At 42.5% G+C, this 20,277-nt stretch overlaps 1 protein-coding gene across 18 annotated transcripts in view; it reads left to right on the top strand.

Annotated features, from left to right (window-relative positions):
- The window catches only part of caska (calcium/calmodulin-dependent serine protein kinase a), a 166,250-nt gene that overhangs the window by 141,782 nt on the left and 4,191 nt on the right, over window positions 1-20,277 (top strand). For 6 of the 18 annotated variants that reach the window (XM_080290968.1, XM_080290965.1, XM_026144185.2 and 3 more), the window contains 12 exons: window positions 905-1,093; window positions 1,495-1,573; window positions 1,957-2,042; window positions 3,932-4,000; window positions 6,095-6,163; window positions 7,039-7,074; window positions 13,455-13,496; window positions 13,955-14,151; window positions 14,830-14,945; window positions 19,720-19,800; window positions 19,881-19,961; window positions 20,057-20,259. In XM_080290968.1, the coding sequence (XP_080147094.1) occupies window positions 905-1,093; window positions 1,495-1,573; window positions 1,957-2,042; window positions 3,932-4,000; window positions 6,095-6,163; window positions 7,039-7,074; window positions 13,455-13,496; window positions 13,955-14,151; window positions 14,830-14,945; window positions 19,720-19,800; window positions 19,881-19,961; window positions 20,057-20,259 (1,248 nt within the window). The remainder of the gene's footprint in view (window positions 1-904; window positions 1,094-1,494; window positions 1,574-1,956; window positions 2,043-3,931; window positions 4,001-6,094; window positions 6,164-7,038; window positions 7,075-13,454; window positions 13,497-13,954; window positions 14,152-14,829; window positions 14,946-19,719; window positions 19,801-19,880; window positions 19,962-20,056; window positions 20,260-20,277) is intronic. The other 12 variants (XM_026144181.2, XM_080290964.1, XM_080290971.1 and 9 more) reach the window with 6 other exon arrangements.

Raw genomic sequence — 20,277 nt, 5'->3', positions numbered from 1 at the left:
TGTGTCTCTCCCTCTCTGATGTGCTCTCCCTCCTCGGGTGCGTGCGCTTGTGTGTGTTGTTTGCGTGACGCTGAAAGAAGACAGTCACAGGTTTCCCCCCTTTGTTGGGCTTTGATTGCTGTCTTCTGAAGTTCAGATGGGTTTGTTAAAGTGCCACTCAAGGGAAGGGCCTCTGCGTCTGTCAGACAAGTGGAGTCTAACACTCTGTGGGTGTGAGGGAGCAGCAGGCTCGTCTTGTGGAGATGCAGAGCTCAGACAGATGCAGGGGCTACGGACTAAAGGCACCTGTGCAAAAGGAGAAATATCTTTGTAATGTGTGGCAGAGCAGAGAGTCAGACAAAGTCAAGAAGCAAATCCCTTCCTGCTCTTCAGAGCTTGAATAAAATATTGTCCATGTTATTTTTAGTGAGATCATGTCTTGAGGGAGTTCAAGAACACTGAAGGCTTTGTCTTCTGTGAATTTACCATAAAAAGAGTGTGGATTGCAAATTTTTAAGCTGAATGACGTTATTTGTACTGTTGGAGTCATACAGATTTCACCAATTCTTTGTATATGCCAACTCATAAAGCAGTGCCCAACAATCACTTGTTTTCATAAATGGTTTCTGGTGAGAACAACTAGCTAGCTAAAGAGTATTTCTTCACCAGATAAGACAGTGGTACTCATATTCAGTCCTAATTCGTCTGCTGCCACAGGAAAGGGGGAAACTCTTCCTCAACATCCTGTGGCCTTGCCTGTACCTCATCTCAGCCTCCCTTTTACTTTGGAAGAATCGCAGATATTCATGTCAGTGATGCCACCAGAAGCCGACAGTAAAGTTCCATAACTGGTGCACTCTTGTTCACACAAAATGTGCCTTTACCAAGAAGAGTGAAGTCCTTTATGGAGTGTGTGTGTTAACAGGCATTGCTGCAGGCCCATGACGTAGTGGCCCACGAGGTTTACAGTGACGAGGCTCTGCGGGTGACACCTCCACCCACCTCACCCTTCCTGAACGGAGACTCCCCCGAGAGTGCCAACGGAGACATGGACCTGGAGAACGTCACCAGAGTCCGTCTGGTCCAGTTTCAGAAGAACACAGATGAGCCAATGGTACGCCCTTTGGGATTTTGAACAATGCTGAGTTGAAATGAATGAAATGAAAGTGAGGATGCTTTCAGAGACATGCCTATTATTATTTATACTTTGTTTTAGCATTTAAAGGTAACTTGCCACAGTTCCTCTCTGGTTTTAGTCTTCTGTCTCTTCATGTCAGCTCACACTAACTGTATAATGCTGATGTTGGGACTCTTTGGGGGCCATGCCGTCTGTTGGAGGCTTGTTCTACTTGTGGCTGAAGAGAGTTCTTCATGATTAATCGAGATGCATCATAATTCACGGTTAATGATCTAAAGAGTACGGTGTTGTATTCACTGTACTGATATTTGATCTGGGATGACATTGGGACTTTTTACATGGTATCAGTAACCATTTTCAAATTTATGCGTTTGCAGGGTATCACATTGAAGATGAACGAATCAAACCACTGCATCGTCGCAAGGATAATGCACGGGGGGATGATCCACAGACAGGGTACTCTATTCCATCTTCTGACTGACGTCAATAAGCGACATTATATAAATCTTGCCCACAAGACTTTGACTCATTTGTTAAAATATTCTGCCTATTTTTTGTATACAATACTCTAATTTCGTATTTCAAGTCCTCAATAAATATTTTTACTGTTGTTACCTGAAATCTTTAAAGAAGAGGAAGGTTTTAGAGCTTTTTAAATTAACGGTGAGTAAAAGAAACTCCTCCTCGATTGTTACAAAGGATGCCACACTGTAGTCGCTGAAGAATCAAACTAGACCGGAGGACCTCTGCTATGGCTGCATCTCGGATGCCTCTGCAATTAGAAAATATTTTACGTTTGTCTTTCTGCTTGTTTCTCTTTTCCTTTTTCCTACGTTCAGGAACATTGCATGTTGGAGATGAGATCAGGGAAATCAACGGCATCAGTGTGGCCAACCAGACTGTAGAGCAGCTGCAGAAGATGCTGGTGAGTTTTGCTTTTGTGTTTGTTTGGGAGAGGGGTTGTTTTTGGAGTCACAACTGACTATATTTGGACAAGAGGGTCTTGACAGGTGTAGTTAGCATGAACTGTACCGAAGCAATTTACAGAAGAGAATTAAATGAAATTCTCAAATGTTTATACACCAGAGAAAACCTTTTTTTCCACTACAGTGGGGCAAAAAAGTATTTAGTCAGCCACCGATTGTGCAAGTTCCCCCACTTAAAATGATGACAGAGGTCAGTAATTTGCACCAGAGGTACACTGACCTCTCACTGACTTCAACTGTGAGAGACAGAATGTGAGAAAAAAATCCATGAATTCACATGGTAGGATTTGTAAAGAATTTATTCGTAAATCAGGGTGGAAAATAAGTATTTGGTCACCTCGAACAAGGAAAATCTCTGGCTCTCACAGACCTGTAACATCTCCTGTAAGAAGCTTTTCTGTCCCCCACTCGTTACCTGTATGAATGGCACCTGTTTGAACTCATCATCTGTATAAAAGACACCTGTCCACAGCCTCAAACAGTCAGACTCCAAACTCCGCCATAGCCAAGACCAAAGAGCTTTCGAAGGACACCAGGAAAAGTATTGTAGACCTGCACCAGACTGGGAAGAGTGAATCTACAATAGGCAAGCAGCTTGGTGTGAAAAAATCAACTGTGGGAGCAATCATCAGAAAATGGAAGACATACAAGACCACTGATAATCTCCCTCGATCTGGGGCTCCACGCAAGATCTCATCCCATGGGGTCAAAATGATTACGGTGAGCAAAGATCCCAGAACCACACGGGGGGACCTGGTGAATGACCTGCAGAGAGCTGGGACCAAAGTAACAAAGGTCACCATCAGTAACACACTACAACGGCAGGGAATCAAATCCCGCAGTGCCAGACGTGTTCCGCTGCTGAAGCCAGTGCATGTCCAGGCCCGTCTGAAGTTTGCCAGAGAGCACATGGATGATACAGCAGAGGATTGGGAGAATGTCATGTGGTCAGATGAAACCAAAGTAGAACTTTTTGGTATAAACTCAACTCGTCGTGTTTGGAGGAAGAAGAATACTGAGTTGCATCCCAAGAACACCATACCTACTGTGAAGCATGGGGGTGGAAACATCATGCTATGGGGCTGTTTTTCTGCCAAGGGGACAGGACGACTGATCCGTGTTAAGGACAGAATGAATGGGGCCATGTATCGTGAGATTTTGAGCCAAAACCTCCTTCCATCAGTGAGAACTTTGAAGATGAAACGAGGCTGGGTCTTCCAACATGACAATGATCCAAAACACACCGCCCGGGCAACAAAGGAGTGGCTCCGTAAGAAGCATTTGAAAGTCCTGGAGTGGCCTAGCCAGTCTCCAGACCTCAACCCCATAGAAAATCTGTGGCGGGAGTTGAAAGTCCGTGTTGCTCGGCGACAGCCCCAAAACATCACTGCTCTCGAGAAGATCTGCATGGAGGAATGGGCCAAAATACCAGCTACTGTGTGTGCAAACCTGGTAAAGACCTATAGTAAACGTTTGACCTCTGTTATTGCCAACAAAGGTTATGTTACAAAGTATTGAGTTGTATTTTTGTTATTGACCAAATACTTATTTTCCACCCTGATTTACGAATAAATTCTTTACAAATCCTACCATGTGGATTCATGGATTTTTTTTTTCACATTCTGTCTCTCACAGTTGAAGTGTACCTCTGGTGCAAATTACTGACCTCTGTCATCATTTTAGGTGGGGGAACTTGCACAATCGGTGGCTGACTAAATACTTTTTTGCCCCACTGTATCTCTGCATATGAGAGAAAATCTCACAAGCTGACGTGAAGATGAGACAAAACTCACTATATTTCTGTGTCTGTGTTTCTGTGTGTTTGCAGCGAGAGATGCGCGGCAGCATCACTTTCAAAATAGTACCAAGCTACCGGACGCAGGGCTCATCCTGTGAGGTAACAACACCTCTTCCTCCTCCTCACTACTTTTTTTGAGCTCTTGATCTAGTTACTAACTGCTTGCCTGGTTACTGAAATCAAATCACAAATCAAATCACTTTTTATTGTCACATCACATGTGCAGGTACATTGGTACAGCACATGTGATGTGAAATTCTTGAGTGTGTATGTGTGTGTGTAACCTGAGTAGGTTGTGTGTACGGGGTGTGCTGTGTGTGTGTTTTGCTGGGGCTGGGCCAGATAATCAGCACACCAATTTCACAACCAAGATACCGGAACTCCCTCTTCCCTTCTCCGCTCCGGAAACAAGCTACACCTCTCTGTGTATCCCATCCTGCTCCTGCATATAGAACAACCACTACACCTACACACACACGCCGTACAGACGTGGATGATAGTAACCTCTCGTGTCATGCTTCAACTTAGGCCAAGCTCCAGCTCATGTGGCGCATGAGATGTTTCAGGATGTTGCTGATGTTTAGATGCTGAATTGTTATACAACTGAAGTTGCCTCAAGCATCTCTTGAACAGCTAAAACTCCATCTTCCTTCATCTATCTCACTACATGAGAGCCGAGTTTACAGGAGAGGATGTAAAGTCCAACACACGATATTGGGTACTGCAAAATACAATACCAGTATACTAAAACTGAATGGAAGCCAGTAAAACTCAAAGCTTAATTGCTCTTTGTCGTGTGCTATGGGATGCCAACGAGGGCTAACTCAGATATCATTTGCCATAGATTAGGGGTGTCAATCATGCGGTCCAGGTGCCAGAATCAGACCAGCAAAGACTCCAGGTCTGACTGACTGGTTGACTTTTTTTGCACAGTTTTTTTTTGCTTGTAAGTTTCACAGCTTTTCTTGCTGAAAAGGAACTCCCCTGAAAAAATCCATGTTATACACGTAACTAAGTAACAGATTTAATAACAAAAAAATCCTGTTGTTTTGCGATCTGTTATTGAAACGTCTGGTTTTTCAAGATTTTTCAAATTTTTTTTTTTTTAAATTAGACGATGAAATCATTCTGAGATAAATGTAAAGCAAGTGTGCAGTATTACATTTTCAGAGTGGCAAACAACTTAAGGGTTTTTTTTGTTTGTTTTTGTTATATTATCTTTGTAGCTTTTGAAGCAAGTAGAACAAAGAGCTTTCCAGTGTACAGGAAGTAAAGTCCAAAAACAATATAAGTAGAAACCAGCAGTTCAGACAACTACAATACCAGCATACTAAAACTGACAGAAAGCTGGGGCACCAATACTTTGGACCAGCTAAGAAAAGCTAGACCAGCAGAGCTGTGAGGGACAAAAGGAAGTTATACATACATTGTGGTATCCAGCCATCTAAGACCGTACATGTAATTAGTTAGATCATTTTAGAACACACTGAAACCAGTGCAGAGGTCTAAAACTAGAACAGCATGGTTAATGTGGTTGTTTTTAACAGAAACGAAAAAAAAAGGGAGACTTTATTTTGAAAAGTCGTGCACGCAAACCACAGCCCTGCTTTGATTTAGGTCATTTTTAGCTGAGAACAGAGAGACTAACTGAGACATTAGACTGTTAGCTCACTTTAATCATTATTTCTGCTTATAATTTAGCTTTCTCTGAACAGAGCCTTCATATTTCTCTCCATTTCCAGTTGATTTTCACAGTAAAACCTATAACATTGTTGTATTGCTGTCACATTTGATAAGAAGTCATTAAGTGTTCCATTAAAAGAGAAATGTGACGGCGATTTCAACTCTTTTGGTCCTCCAGCACACGCTGTTCTGAACACTGACACAGTCAGGACTTTTGAGCTCTGACAGCTTCAGTTAATGATGACTTCATGCTGATCAGACTGGCATCTCGTGTCAGTCTAGCGCCTCTATGTGGTTATTTAAGGCTGTGCATGCTAGAGTTCTGCTGGTGCTGCTGTCTCCCATGTCTTGTTGACGCATTTCATTACGTCAACTCTGTGGTGGGTCTCTATTGTGTTCTACAAATACACCCTCCATCTCCTACAGTCAACCCCAGAAGTGTGTGAATGTGTGCGCTTGTGTGTGTTTGTGCGCCGGCTGTGCACTGCTGACCTGTGTGTCTTATTTCAGAATGAGTCCCCCACCACCTCCAGGCAGTCCCCTGCCAATGGCCACTCCAGCATTAACAGTTCTATCTTGGTAAGGACCCCCACCCCAACCATAGAAAAACAAAAAATCCCACGATCAGACTACCACCCAGCCATTTCCTCCTCCTTTTTTTTTTCTTTTTTTCTGTCACGCTGTTGTGTCATGGTATTTCTACATGTCCGTGTTGTTACATTCAGTTGCTGCGTGCGTTTCTCATGAGTTGCTTTCATTTCATTTTGCGTTAAATCGTGTCACAGTAGTGGTAGCAGTAGGATTAGATGTAGACGGGTGATGCCGTAGGCCTCAACTCACTCCCGTGTCATTCTCCCTGTTCATCTGTTTGAGCCAAAGGCCCCCCGTGTCCGATATCTCAGTTCACAAATTGGTGTGCCTCACAAAGCCTGCTCCGTTGCTGTGCCTCATTGCTGACAAAAACACACCGAGGCTCCAGTGGTCACGATGGTGCGAGGAGATGTGCTCCTACTCTGCTATTCTACTAAACCCAATCAGGTTCCACAGTTTCCCCTGCCAAGGCTCCAGACAGACATGTGGTGGTGCTGATGCTGCAGCTGCTTCGCTTGCTCTGTGCTTGCTTGGTTGCTCCACAGCCAGATCTGCTTTAACAGATGAGAATGACTTTTTTTTTTTTTTCTTTTTTTTTTACATCTAGATTGCATGTAAAAGTTCTCAGTGTGTGTGTGTGTGTGTGTGGACAGGTATCAACATCTTCATGGGGACTAAAAATTGGTAGTTTACTATACTTGTGGGGACCAAAATCCCCATCCCCATGCGTTTGAAGGTATTTTTCAGTCTCTCTCTCTCTCTGTGTGTGTGTGTGTGTGTGTGTGTGTGTGTGTGTGTGTGTGTGTGTGTTGTAGTATATTTCTTAACCTTTTCTTTCTGTCATCAATGGGTCACTTTCACAGGACCTGCCATCTACCATCCAGCCCAAGGGTCGACAGGTAACTAACAATCACTCACTAGCTCCTTACAAATGCTTGCATCACACTCCTTTACACAAAAGTGTGTGTCTGAGTTTCTCCCAAACTCCCTTCTGCTTCATAAAACTCATCAGTGTGATTTGGTTGCATGTAAGTCAGGCTGTTTTTATCTGTCCCAAACTACTGATGGACAAGGATTTTGTGTGATTACAAAGCCTGAAATATTTTATTTTTGTGTGTCGGTGAGCTCCTCCTGCTCATACTGGGTGACAAATCCTTTTCATTAAATAAATACACTGCTCACTAAAATTAAAGGAACGCTTTGAAAACACATGAGATCTCCAAGGGAAAGCCCAGAATGTCCTCAATTTAGTACATCAGGACTCAGTAGGATAGCTCAAATAAGTCAAAAGATATAGACCAAAAACAAATGTCCATTACAGAGGACATTAATGAATAGGCTGGTTTTCAGGAAGATATAGCTCCAAATTACAACAGCAGGTGCCTCAAGGCACTTTAAATTGAGTTTTATAAGGTAAAGATAATACAGAGAAACCCCCCAGCTGTCAGACAACACGCTATGAGCAAGCAGGAGGACACTACATCATTTGATGGAAATGAAAATTATCAATCTACAGAGGGCTGAATTCAAAGACACCCTGAAAGTCAATTTCAGTCAAGTCAATTTCCTTGCAGCAAATCAAAATGGTACTCGGTGGTTTGTCAGACACGTTTGTATGTGTGCCTGATGATATTGGAGCATGCTCCTAAATGAGAGCCTGGATAGTGTCCTGGTGTCTCCTCCCATATCTGGACCAGTGCCCTGCTGGAGGTCATGTTGTAGCTCTGGCAGTGCTCATCCTGTTCCTCCTTACACAAAGGAGCAGACACTGGTCCTGCTGATGGGTTAAGGACCTTCTACTGTCCTGTCCAGTTCTCCTAGACTAGCTATCTGTCTCCTGGAATCTCGTCCATGTGATTGAGATGGTGCACTCCAGTTTCTGTAGAAATGGGTAGCAGCAGGTTGTGGTGGCTGAAGGTGACATCAGGATGCTGTTGTAGAAATTGCTGCTTTTCACTTCATGACTGCAGTTTAAGTAGCTCATTGTGCTGTCATCTCTTACAGAGAAGTTTCACTGAAAACTGTGTTTAAAAAAAGAAAGAAAATCTAATAATTGAGCATACGTGACTATGTACTGTATCTAAACTCTCCTAAGAATGAGAATCTCTGCTACTGTCTGGCCTGTGTGCAGACCTACCGGTTACAGAAGTCTGCTAGCAGGTCCGTCTCTAAAGGCCACTTTATGAAATGTGCAGCACGGTATTTCCAAATGGCGCAGAAGGAAATTGGTGCAGCAGCCAGAAAATCCCTCTCATCGTTTCATAGTTGGACCTTTTCTGTTCCCGTTTCAGTACTCGTTTCGTACTCATCCAATTTTATTTATACAGCACCATATCACAACAACAGTCATATAAAAGTACCCAACAATTAGATGACCACCTTGGCAACGGTAGGAAGAGCGGCCATCTGCTGACCATCAACCATCAGGGGAAGAAGACGGGCAAAAAGACACTGTGGAAGAGAGCCAGAGATTAATACTACTGCTAATAATAAAAATAACAGTAATAATAAATTGCTGTTTTAAGTGTAATCAGTGTGTATTTGCCACACCGTTCATATTTGTGGTTTTTGTGGTGGTACTTGTCTACATACACTGATAATCAAAGTTTATATATTGTAGTGTAAAATGATTCTTAAAAGAGGCTTATTTTCTCAGTTGAGACTATTCTTTAATAATTTACCACCCCATATTTTGTAATAAAGAAACCTGGGAAACTGTGCCTTGATGAAGCTGCATGGCACGCAGGAATTAGTGGAATCGTGCTTTGGGTAAACAGAGTACTTGGTAATCATTTATTTCTAGTAATGAAAATATCAAAAATCGCCGGCCTCATCCTTTAAAAGAAGAAATATAAGATTCTGGAGCCAGGCCAAAATATCCCATTTAAATCTATAATTTACACCAAAAGTAGTGTGCAGCTGTTCAGCTTTTATCAGGCTGAAGACAGGAGTGGACTCAGTGCATCTGAGCTTTGTCTGAAGAGTGGGCGGGGAAATTGAGTTTTATTGATTTGGAGAACATAATGCTTCCCTTTGAGTCAAAGAGGGAAACTGTCATTCTGTGTGATGTGAGCAACAAAACTGGTCTGCATCACTGGCTTACACACACAATTGTAATCCTTTCATCCGTGCCCACTAACAACCACAGCTCCACAGACAAAACACATGAAAGGGAGGTCGTACTGCAGTGGTCACTCAGTGCTGGACAGCTACAGAGTGAAGAAATGTGCCTGTAGTTTGGCTGAAAACCAAACGAGACCCATGAAAAAACTGGATCTAAAAGATGCCTTAAACTCAGTTCAAGTTTAAGCAAGTCCAGTTAGCTCTGATGATTTGAGCCACATCTAAGCACTAAACAAAGACTTGGTGACAGCTCGTTTTGAAGCTTTTCTTTTAAAAAGCTGTACAAGCTACAGCACAGTTTCTGGCTTTCTCACTGTGATTTGTGTTTATCCAGTCAGGATTCTGCGTCATTGATCAGATGTGATGCAAAATGTGTCAAAATCCACAGTGGGAGAAGGGAATCTTATTTTTTATATGTAATTATATATATATATATATATATATATATATATATATATATATATATATATATATATATATATATATATATATATATATATATATATATATATATATATATATATATATATATATATATATATAGATGAGATATAATTTCACCAAGTAGTTAAGTGCAGTTTCTTTTTTGTCTGAAGTATCAGAACTTATGAATAACTGCAGTGCCCTTCCCATCCTTAAGAGTAGCTGCCTCTAATTTGGATCCAGCTGGATTCTTATCCCATGTCAGGGTTTTACTAGAAGAGCATTTATGAAAAGCTGTGACCGCTGCTGTCCTCAGCACTTCACAAACCTCTTAACAATCTCTGTGGTAACAATGGCACAGGCATTGTTGAGCCTTAAAGAGCACAAGGATTCCCCTTAACCACTGGTTCCCAGTCACATTAATTCATGCAGTAACATCTCATGCGATGGTTATATCGCTGTGAGTACAGACACTATGAGTGTCATCTATGAAAAGCCAACTAAAAAACTGTCCTTCCTAATGGTCTCCTTTAACCCTCATCTAGTCACAGTGTTATGTGTGTGTGCGCCTTCCTGACACATTATTAATCCCCTCTGAGGTAATCCAACATTATTTATCCAGAACCATGACTGTCACACGATTTTGCAGTTTTTCCTCAGTTGCTTTGGCACATTTAACCCTTGTGTGGTGTTCGTATTTTTGTTACTCAGCCAGTGTTCATGGGTCTGGTGGACCCGCTAGAGTTTTGGCTTTCCAAATTAACACTATCAAACAATTTTATGTTAAATTACTCAACAGATGTTTACTTCATCCCAATTACAAGCCATATGAACAGCAAACATGATTAATTTTTTTCCCTTTCCCTTTGTTAGATCACATTTATGAATGAATGTGCTTCTCGGGGTTTTTTTGTTGTTGTTTTTTTTATAAAATGTTATAAAAAAATAAATCAGTTATAATCAAGTGGAGTGAGTGGAAAGACACAACACATTTACACGTGAAGCAATATGTTTCACAACTAAATGGGATCAGCTGCTCATCAATGGTGACATTAGGCCCAGGGTTGTAAAACAGGGGGAGGTGGTGCACACACTTATCCCACACTGCCCTGATGGCAGCTAGCTCGTCTCTCTGCCGTCGAGCTGGTCTGTCGTCTCGGTTATCAAAAAGGAATAATCCTGGAAATTTTGTGGAAGTTTTCCAGAGACATTGATGCACGGAAAGGTTCTTGCCGGTTTCTGCATCCCACAGGGATTCTGTCGATTCCCCTTTGGACCTGAAAACTCCAGCAAGGATAAGAACCCCAAAGTAGGCCTTTGGGGTTCTTAGATGAATTTGGTCCATCTCATTCCACCTCTCTCCAAAAACACACCTTCCTTCTAGATTACTGCAATGCAGAAAAAATTTCTGGATGGAATCTGGGATGAAAAGCTCAAATGAAGACTTGATGTCCTGCACATGAGTAACTTCAGCCGTGTTGGCCCTGGCTTATCACAGTAACAGCTCTGCAGGGTGGCTCATTTCTTGGGCAAGAAGACCATTCAATGTCACCAGTTACTGACATCCATATTTCTTCACTTGCTGTCTGGTGGGCTTGTTCTGGTCCTGGAGCTGGCTGCAGATGGGGTACTCGTCTTCGTTTTGTTACTAAATGGTGCTCAACCTCATCCTCTTCTTCAAAGTCATGGTCAGACTCTGAATTTTCAGAAATGTGAAATATTCTGAAACCTCTTTGTCAACATCATCATCCGAAGCCCCTCTCTCTTCCAAAATCAATTGGATGGCCCTCGCAGTAGATAATCTTTTGCCATCTTGATCAGTTGTCATAAAGAACCACACTGGCAAAGTCTTATTTATAGTATTATGCCCCTAATTTGCAGGTGGGACAGGGTATGAGAAAATAAAATTTGGATCCCTCAAGAAAGAGGGTAAAATGTGTGGGAATGTCAGAGCAGACGGTGTTGATAGTTGAATTTTCAACAATGTTGCAACTTTGTGCAGAGCAGGAGGGGAAGAAAACACTATCAGCAGCACCAGAAAGGAGGAGGACAGAGTGTGGGAACACAGGACCTACACTTTCAACACTTTTACTAGACCTGGGTCCAGTGGACCCGAACACCTTGTATGTAATGTAAATGCGTGGGGGGAGGTACAGCATTCGGTCATTGAAAATTAGTTCGGATTTATGTTCTTCACAGAAAATAAGCCAAAGCCAATGAATTTCAGGTTGAAAAAATAATTCATTGTTTAATTTTTCTCTTGAGAAAAACTGAAAACGGGTCTCACGGACCCGAACACCATACAAGGGTTAAAAAAAAAAAAAAAAAAAAATGTAGCTCATCCGGTCAAAGGGCCGATGACCTCATGCCATGACGAGTTGTCCATGGCATGAGCGATTGAACCCTCCAAGGTTCAATCAGTGTTCCTCGTATGGCACTGATTTTAGATTTTAACTTGTGCACAATGATAATATAATGGATCTTCACCCAAACTGTGCTCAGGGCCAAGGATAACGGACTGCCCCTGTGAATCACAGTGATACCATTTAAATACTGATCATACACTGAGCACTCACATTTGCTTGGATTGTGTTTGGGGGGGATATGTACTCTTGTGTACCTGCTTATATTCTGTTGTCTTACTCTTACTGTACTGCCTGACATCCTTAGTCCTATTCCAAGGACAGACTCTTGTCCATAAAATACTTTATCTGAGCTGGCTGCTCTAATTGTATAAAACGCTATATGTCGGTTTCATTCAAGTCTTAAAAATATATTTTCCAGTACTCATTCTCATCCAATTTTATTTATACAGCACCATATTGCAACAACAGTCATATAAAAGTACCCAACAATTAGATGACCACCTTGGCAACAGTAGGAAGAGCGGCCATCTGCTGACCATCAACCATCAGGGGAGGGAGACGGGGAAAAAGACACTGTGGAAGAGAGCCAGAGATTAATACTACTGCCAATAATAAAAACAATAGTAATAATAAACTGCTGTTTTAAGTTTAATCAGTGTGTATTTGCCACACCGTTCATATTTGTGGTTTTACTTTGGCACGTTATGCTATTAGAGAAAAGCTGCCATAGAAGTAAAAGGTATTGGAGAAGATAAAGTCAGATTAGCAATGAATGCAGTACAGAGGAAGTCGTATTTACAAAGTCGGAATGATGATCAGTCTGCCATGGTGCAGATTCATCATGACTGTCATATGTAGGCTCAGCGGAGCACGTGATGCTTTGCACAATGAACTCATGTAGCATACTTGGAATAGTAAAACTGTTCATGACAGAATATTATCTATTTTTCTGATGCATATAAAACCAAAATTAGTGTAAATTGTGGGGAGTTGTTCTCAGTAGTTTGACTAAATGTTCCGGAATAGCTTCATCTATCATTCAAGAACCGATCCAAAGCAACTGACAAAAACTTCAATGCTGTGATAGAAACTCAAAGAAAAGTGGCATATAAAGGACACACCAGCAGGGGGCAGTGGAGACCACAACATACGATGCTGTATTGCAAGCTCAGCAGCCTTAGAGCTGCAGAGCTTAAAGGCCACTGAACTGCCTAATAATTTGCCACATTAATGAGAAGTAAATGTCTAAACCCTGCTATTAATCCACAACCTTCCTCCCTGCCACCGGCCTCGGCCGCCATACTGCTGTTTTAGACGTTACCTAGCCGTTTTTGCTGCATGATGTATGTGATGCTTTCAAATCCTAGATTGTATCCAGACCTCCAATCAAGGACAAAATGTCAGTGAAGGTAAGAGACAGATTTCCTCTGCCCCCCCCAACTCCCCCAGAAATTAAAAAGAAAAAACACCTGTCAAACACTGCCTCCTCACTTTCCTCACACACTGTGGAAAAATATCAGCTGTGTGCTTAGAAAAGTTTTAAAGCAGGATAACGACTTGTAGTTTGATCTAATGGACACATAAACAATGCCTGTGTTGTAATTACCAGAGAGTTGAGAGCCTCATTAATAGCCCAGCAGTGTCTGGGTTCATCTCACTACAGGAAGTCCTCTCAACAGTACACCCCACCCCGTGATCCCATGCCCCCTGAGAATCCACTGCTCATTACTCTAGGCCTAGTTGTCATGATATGCAAAACAAAGCACATCATCTAGACACATTTACCCCCCCCCCCCGGTCTGCGTCTCTCCCACCACGTCATTCAGCTTACATACTACCCGTCTAACATCTGTGCTTTTCACCGCAGATCTACGTGAGGGCCCAGTTTGAATATGACCCCTCCAAGGATGAGCTCATCCCCTGCAAGGAGGCCGGCATTCGCTTCCGTGTGGGCGACATCATCCAGATCATATCCAAGGATGATCACAATTGGTGGCAGGGCAAGCTGGAGAACACTAAAAATGGCACAGCCGGCCTCATCCCGTCACCAGAACTACAGGAGTGGTGAGAAGAGCAACGCAGTCTCTGATAGCATGATGGCAGGAAGATAAAAGTTCCCACTAAAAATTTAAAAAGAAAAAAATCCAGGACCAATACAGTAACTGTAAAGATGGAGATGTCACCCTGGTTTGTGAATTACTGTTTTTGAACTCTTTCGGAAGTCCACTTCTCCCTGCTTTATTGTGCACTCTAAACGGGATCATACTCTACAAAGTGGTGTATTGAAAATAACTTGTAACTAGCTACAGTGATCATCTACGCTTTGAGAAAGTTTTCACTAAGCTATTAGGAAAAAAAATGCAGACATCTTAAAAACGCAGTCTATAAACCAATATTTCACAATATAAAAAGTAATTACCAGTTCCTCCAGCCCGATCTGTTTTTACTCCAGATTTCAGATTTCCGCTGCCCGTCTCTCTGCTTAGTTGTATTATCTGCACTTTGTTCTAGTTCTGTACCAGTTCGTCAGAGACTCTTTCCCCCCAACTTTGTGTTGCATCAAAACACAAGGAATTAAAAAAACAAGTTGGAGTTGTGTGTTTTCAAATAGCAGTTGGTAAAATGCTGGGAAGAGCCCCTGATTATTCTGATGGCAACATGGCTTTATTGTCTCTTTACAGCTAGAATGCTTCTGTCCAGCTTTAATTGTAAACTAAGTTCAGTTGTCTGTCTGTGTGGTAGGCGGGTGGCGTGTATAGCCATGGAGAAGACGAAGCAGGAGCAGCAGGCCAGCTGTACCTGGTTTGGCAAGAAGAAGAAGCAGTACAAAGACAAGTATTTGGCAAAGCACAACGCAGGTACGCAATGTACAATCACTCACATATCTGTATTCATTTATATGCATGTGCACACAAAGCAACAAGCTGCAGACTGTTTGCATGCATGCATCTGCTTTTTTTTTCCCCACCCTGTGTGTGTGCACACACTTTTCTCTCAGATTGTTTGTGCCGGGGAAACTTGTATGTAACAAGATCTTGTAATATTCATCTCAAGTAGCAGAGCCAGGAATGACAGGAAAAGCTGCCAGAGCAGCAGAAATCTTATATGAGCACAGAGGCAGTTGAGGGAGATGTGGGCAGCTTGTGGATACAGACTCTAGCAGATCTCTGCATTATTAGCCATATTTTTAAATGGCATTAGAGGATGTGCATGGGCATCTTTAGTACGCGTGTAATAAAGAGGTCCTGAAAGAGCATTATTAGCGGGGGAAATAATATCAGTTTAGACGGCATTTCCAGCCTTTTAATGATTGCAGTATCATTTTCTGCTCTGCAAATATATTATTTACCAACCACAAATTAACTGAGTCATAAGCTGTCTCTTCAGTGTGGCTGCCATCCTGCTGGGAAAAGTAGTCCTTATTCTGCTTTGCTGTGTCGAACAGAATACACAGTGTAGCAGCACATGAATCAGTTCTTCACACACTGCAGGCTCTGGTTAGCGTGATCCCCAGCTCACAGCAGAAGGACTACAGTCACCAGCTGCAGTCCGAGATGATGGAGCTGGAATGAGTCCAACCACAGGACACAATCCTCTGTCCTGAAGAAAGGAATAATGTCAACGACCACTACAATCAGGACTTCTGTAGCATGAAAGACACTGAGTGGCTAAACTTGCCTTTACGTAGCTTTAGTGTGTGACGTCAACAAGCAGCAAAAAAGAAACATCAAAAAGCATTTGCACAGTAAAAGATGAGAATAAATCCAATTTTAATTAAAAATAATAAGTCATATTTGTTCTAATCATGTGATCAGTCATGATCAGGTTGTTAGAGGTGAACAGGATCTGTTTGCTACACAGTGGAATTGTTTATTCTTGTCCTTTGATTTCAGAATGATCCGTTTAAAAAATATATTAAGTGATTTTAATATCGTGGCTATGAAGTAGTTACATAAGTTATTAGGGTGAATCAAGGGGGGCGTTTACAGTGTGGTGCACTGTGGCCTTCTCTGTCACTTCTGATCTCAAGTTTGTAGCTCAGGTAACTAGAACTTCACATCCCCCCCGTACAAACACGTGCATGTAGCCTCAGCTGTGTTTGATTACATGTGGGAACTTGGTAGTCTATATTGAGAACCAGTCAGTGTCTACATGTCCATGTTGAGCTGAACAGAAGTCTAAAGAAGCTGCATGCTTATTATGATTTGTGTACTGCTCCTCTGGTTTTCTATGAACCACAGACTGAGCCCAGAGAGAGTCGAGTAGTAGTGTACTGAGTAATGAGGAAAATGTACTGCTAATTCATTCTTTATTGTATGTCACATCTGTGCAAACAGTTTGTCTCAAAGGATTATGGGATAAGATAAGTCATGCTGATAATGTAACCGAGGGTGCTATAGGGTGTGTGTGTGTGCGCACATACGTGTGTACAGTACAGTGTGTGTGCATCTGAAAATCCACTCTTGTGAGCATGTCTATAAATCCGTGCACTCGAACACCCTGAGTGACCAATATGAAGGACGGAGACACAGTATTTTCTGTCAGTGCCAATCAGAGCTCTTCTTGTGCTGTTGTCATTCCTTTGCTTCAAATTTGGCATTGAAAAGATCCTACCTTGCTTGCTTTTAGGCAGTAATGGGGACTAAAGTCATTTTGTGAAAGAAATGTGTTCTAAAGTTGACCTGAAGCTGCAAATTAACAGAGTAAAGATCTGTTTTTTCCCCTGTGAACAGTCTGTTTTTCAGGCATTTCTGTGCACAAAATGAGGACTTTGTTCCCATTCGCTTCCATTCAAATGGAATGTTTGGATGTTTTCTTTGAATGGACAGTATGAACAAAAACCGTCCAAGGTCCTTACAGGCACATGGACTTGTGAAGCCGTCCTGTGAAAGAAATTGTCTGAACAGTCCAAAGCATGTAACACACTAGTGAATGCATGGGACCCACAGTTATCTGCATGCCATCATTTAGTGATTAATTCAAAATAATCAAAACAGCGAGTCCGCTGTAACTCCATCCAACATTTTACTGATAACAGGTTCAACAGTGTGTAACCGTTTGGTCAGAACCACTACAGTCAAAAACAATTATTATTTTCATCCTCTGTCATTTGTTTTTGGTGGACTGCCCCACCTTACATACACATGCATAAAGCAAGCAGCAGCAAAACCCCCTGCAAACAACACACCATAGATATGTTGCTTAAATCACATACAGCATGACAATAAAAGCTTGGGGGGGTAGGTGGGGGTGGGGGGTTGCAGTAATAGTAGGCAAGCCAAAGCAGCCTAAATGGTGTATCCAAAATAATTAACCAGTTAGATCAGCTGATCTCTTGGGATCAGGGATGAGCTTCGCTCGGTTTCATGTTAGAGACCGTGAGACTAAAGTGTCAGTCAGATGCGTTTCCGGTTATTTCCCAGGAATTGTTTTCCTTGTGAGGGAGCTATTCTCATGACAATCACTTCATCACATTTACAAAGACGGTCCGCATGGACTGACTTCAAGCTCTGCTAGTTTAGTCCATTGGATCACAAACTTTTTCCTGCTATGCTCCATTTCAGAAGCTGAAAAAACGCCACGTCCCTCAAATAGGTTGAATTTTAAGAAAAATAAAACTATGTGTGATGACACCACGAAGCTTAGTTTCTTACATATTTCTCCCTCCCTCACCATTTACACTCCATCAATGAGCCTGGCTTTATCACTGCCTAATCTAGAATCATTTTCACAGACAGTAGAGTAGAAGGCCCACATTCAACTATTACATTAAGTTAACATAAATGTTAGCAGAAGATATTCCTTGTTGTTAGTCCTGTGCTGTGTATCTCAATGAGATGGACATGCAGAGGTAGAAACTGCAATGGCACAGCTTTGACAATCAAACAGAAACATCAGACTGTTGATGGTTGAGCGAGAATTAACCTGACGCTGTATCCCCAATCAAACAGTCAGGCCAACGTTTCACAGGCAGAGCAACAGGTGCACAAAACATTAGCTTCACTGCCAACATCCAAAGACGCACTGAAATGCGGAGAAGCGTTCGTAACTGTCCCTTATAAATTCATATATCCTGAAATAATGAGCAACTCCTGAATTCCTGGAACTAGTAGCAATCACGTTATCATCAGCAACACATTTTTAAACATCTAGATATGGTAATCACTGCAGGTCCTGGAAAACACCCGATTGCACAATTCTGTGTGACTGCTTTATTATTATTTTATATAAATCGTCATCAATCATCATTTATAGCTGGAAAACGGGGTGACAGATTCCTGGGAAGTACCCACTGCTACCCCTCGGACAGCTGGAGGCAGATGCAGGATGCCTCCATAGTTGGATGCAGCCGGGCTCTGCTGCGCTGCTTGTGGTTGTTGGTGACCATCACCACCAACCACCCCCAACCCACACGTCACCAGTTAGTGTGAATAAACTCTCTAACAGCAACAACAACAGTATTCTGTCTGCATCCATCTCCGCTCGGCACTGTGTGCTGCTGCACAGCTGCCCAGATGTTGTATCTTGCTGTTTTGCGTTCTGTAATTCTGCTGTTGTAACCATGTTATGACCCCTGCTGTTCATCTCTCTCGCTTTCTCCTACTGAACGGCCTCTCTGCATGTAAGTAACAACCAGTGACAGCAACCAACTCCTCCTCTTTTCTCTCGCTCTCTTCTTCTTCTCTGATTAACTGTGTAGATTAGATCAGCTGTCACTGCCAGCGTTTCACTTTTGTTTCTGTTGACAAAAACAACAGAAGGCTGAGGCAAAACTGAAACCGTGTAGCTTACTCTGTGTGTTTTTAGACACTGCGTGCTGTGATGGTGACCCTAACCTGTCTTCTCATTCACGTTTGGTGTAGTGTGTTCATCTACGGGTCCACTAATGTAACCAGTCTTTTAATAACCTTTTCAGTCCAATATAATGTCGCTGTCACAGTCACCGTCAGTCTGTCTGAGCAGCAGCTGCTGACTTGTGGGTGTTATATTTCGCTTGTCAGCAGGCTGAGATGTTGGCTGCACAGAGGCTCATGTTTCAGAGGCAGAGAGCACGTAGCACAGTGAGCCGCTCAGCTTTAACACGCGATACGCTCTGCAGCCCAGACATTCTGCAATTTCCTTTATTTAGTCTACTTTCTATCTGAAAGTAAGCATAACAGGTGTCCTTTAAACCTCCACCAACAGCGAGTAAAAAGTAGAACTGAAAGCTCCGGTTCAGGTTGAACAGGTTTTTTGAAATATCCCAGTTTTCCTGTGTAGCTGCTGACTGAATGAGCAGCAGAATAAATGAGAAGCTGGCCTGCATTTAAAAAACCATCATGGAGAGATCAAAGCTTCTTTTAGAGATTCATTTGCATTTCAGCTTAACAATTATTATTCGAGCTGGGCAGTGGATCTGTCTCTCTGAACCCAACTCTAGTTATTCCCACCCACTGTTTCCTCATCAGGCCTTTTTTCACTGAGATTTTTAATCTGCTTTGGTTTGTCTTCACCTCGTAGTTAGCGGATGTGTTAGATATTCTCTAGCCTCCTTGCTTCCCTTACACTCTAGTTTTCTAGCTGTTTTTATCCCACACAGTTCTCTGCACATCCTCCTAATCTGCATCTGTCTCTGGCGTCTCTCGTCTCCAGTGTTTGACCAACTAGACCTTGTCACATATGAGGAGGTTGTGAAGCTTCCTGCCTTCAAGAGGAAAACGCTAGTTTTGTTAGGTGAGTAACACCAAGTGCAGCAGCAGGACACTAGAACAGCTGCCGTGGCCTCGCTGACCGTCTGTGTTTGTCTTTGTCAGGCGCTCATGGAGTGGGCAGGAGACATATTAAGAACACACTTATAACCAAACTCCCTGACAGATTCGCCTACCCCATCCCACGTAAGACGCACAATCGACAGTCTTTACGAGCGCTGCTGTGCATGTAGGGAGGTGTAATTCTCTCACTTCCTGTGTCTGATCCTGTGTGCTCACAGACACAACCAGACCTCCAAAGAAGGATGAGGAGAACGGCAAGAACTACTACTTCGTTTCCCATGACCAGATGATGCAGGACATCAGCAACAATGAGTACCTGGAGTATGGCAGCCACGAGGATGCCATGTACGGGACGCGCCTGGAAACCATTCGCAAGATCCACCAGCAGGGGCTCATCGCCATACTGGACGTTGAACCTCAGGTGCGTGCTTATGTGAGG

The sequence above is a fragment of the Astatotilapia calliptera genome, chromosome 16 (assembly GCF_964374335.1).
Source record: "Astatotilapia calliptera chromosome 16, fAstCal68.1, whole genome shotgun sequence".
Lineage (NCBI taxonomy): Eukaryota > Metazoa > Chordata > Actinopteri > Cichliformes > Cichlidae > Astatotilapia > Astatotilapia calliptera.
This window is presented reverse-complemented; position numbering and strand designations above follow the sequence as displayed.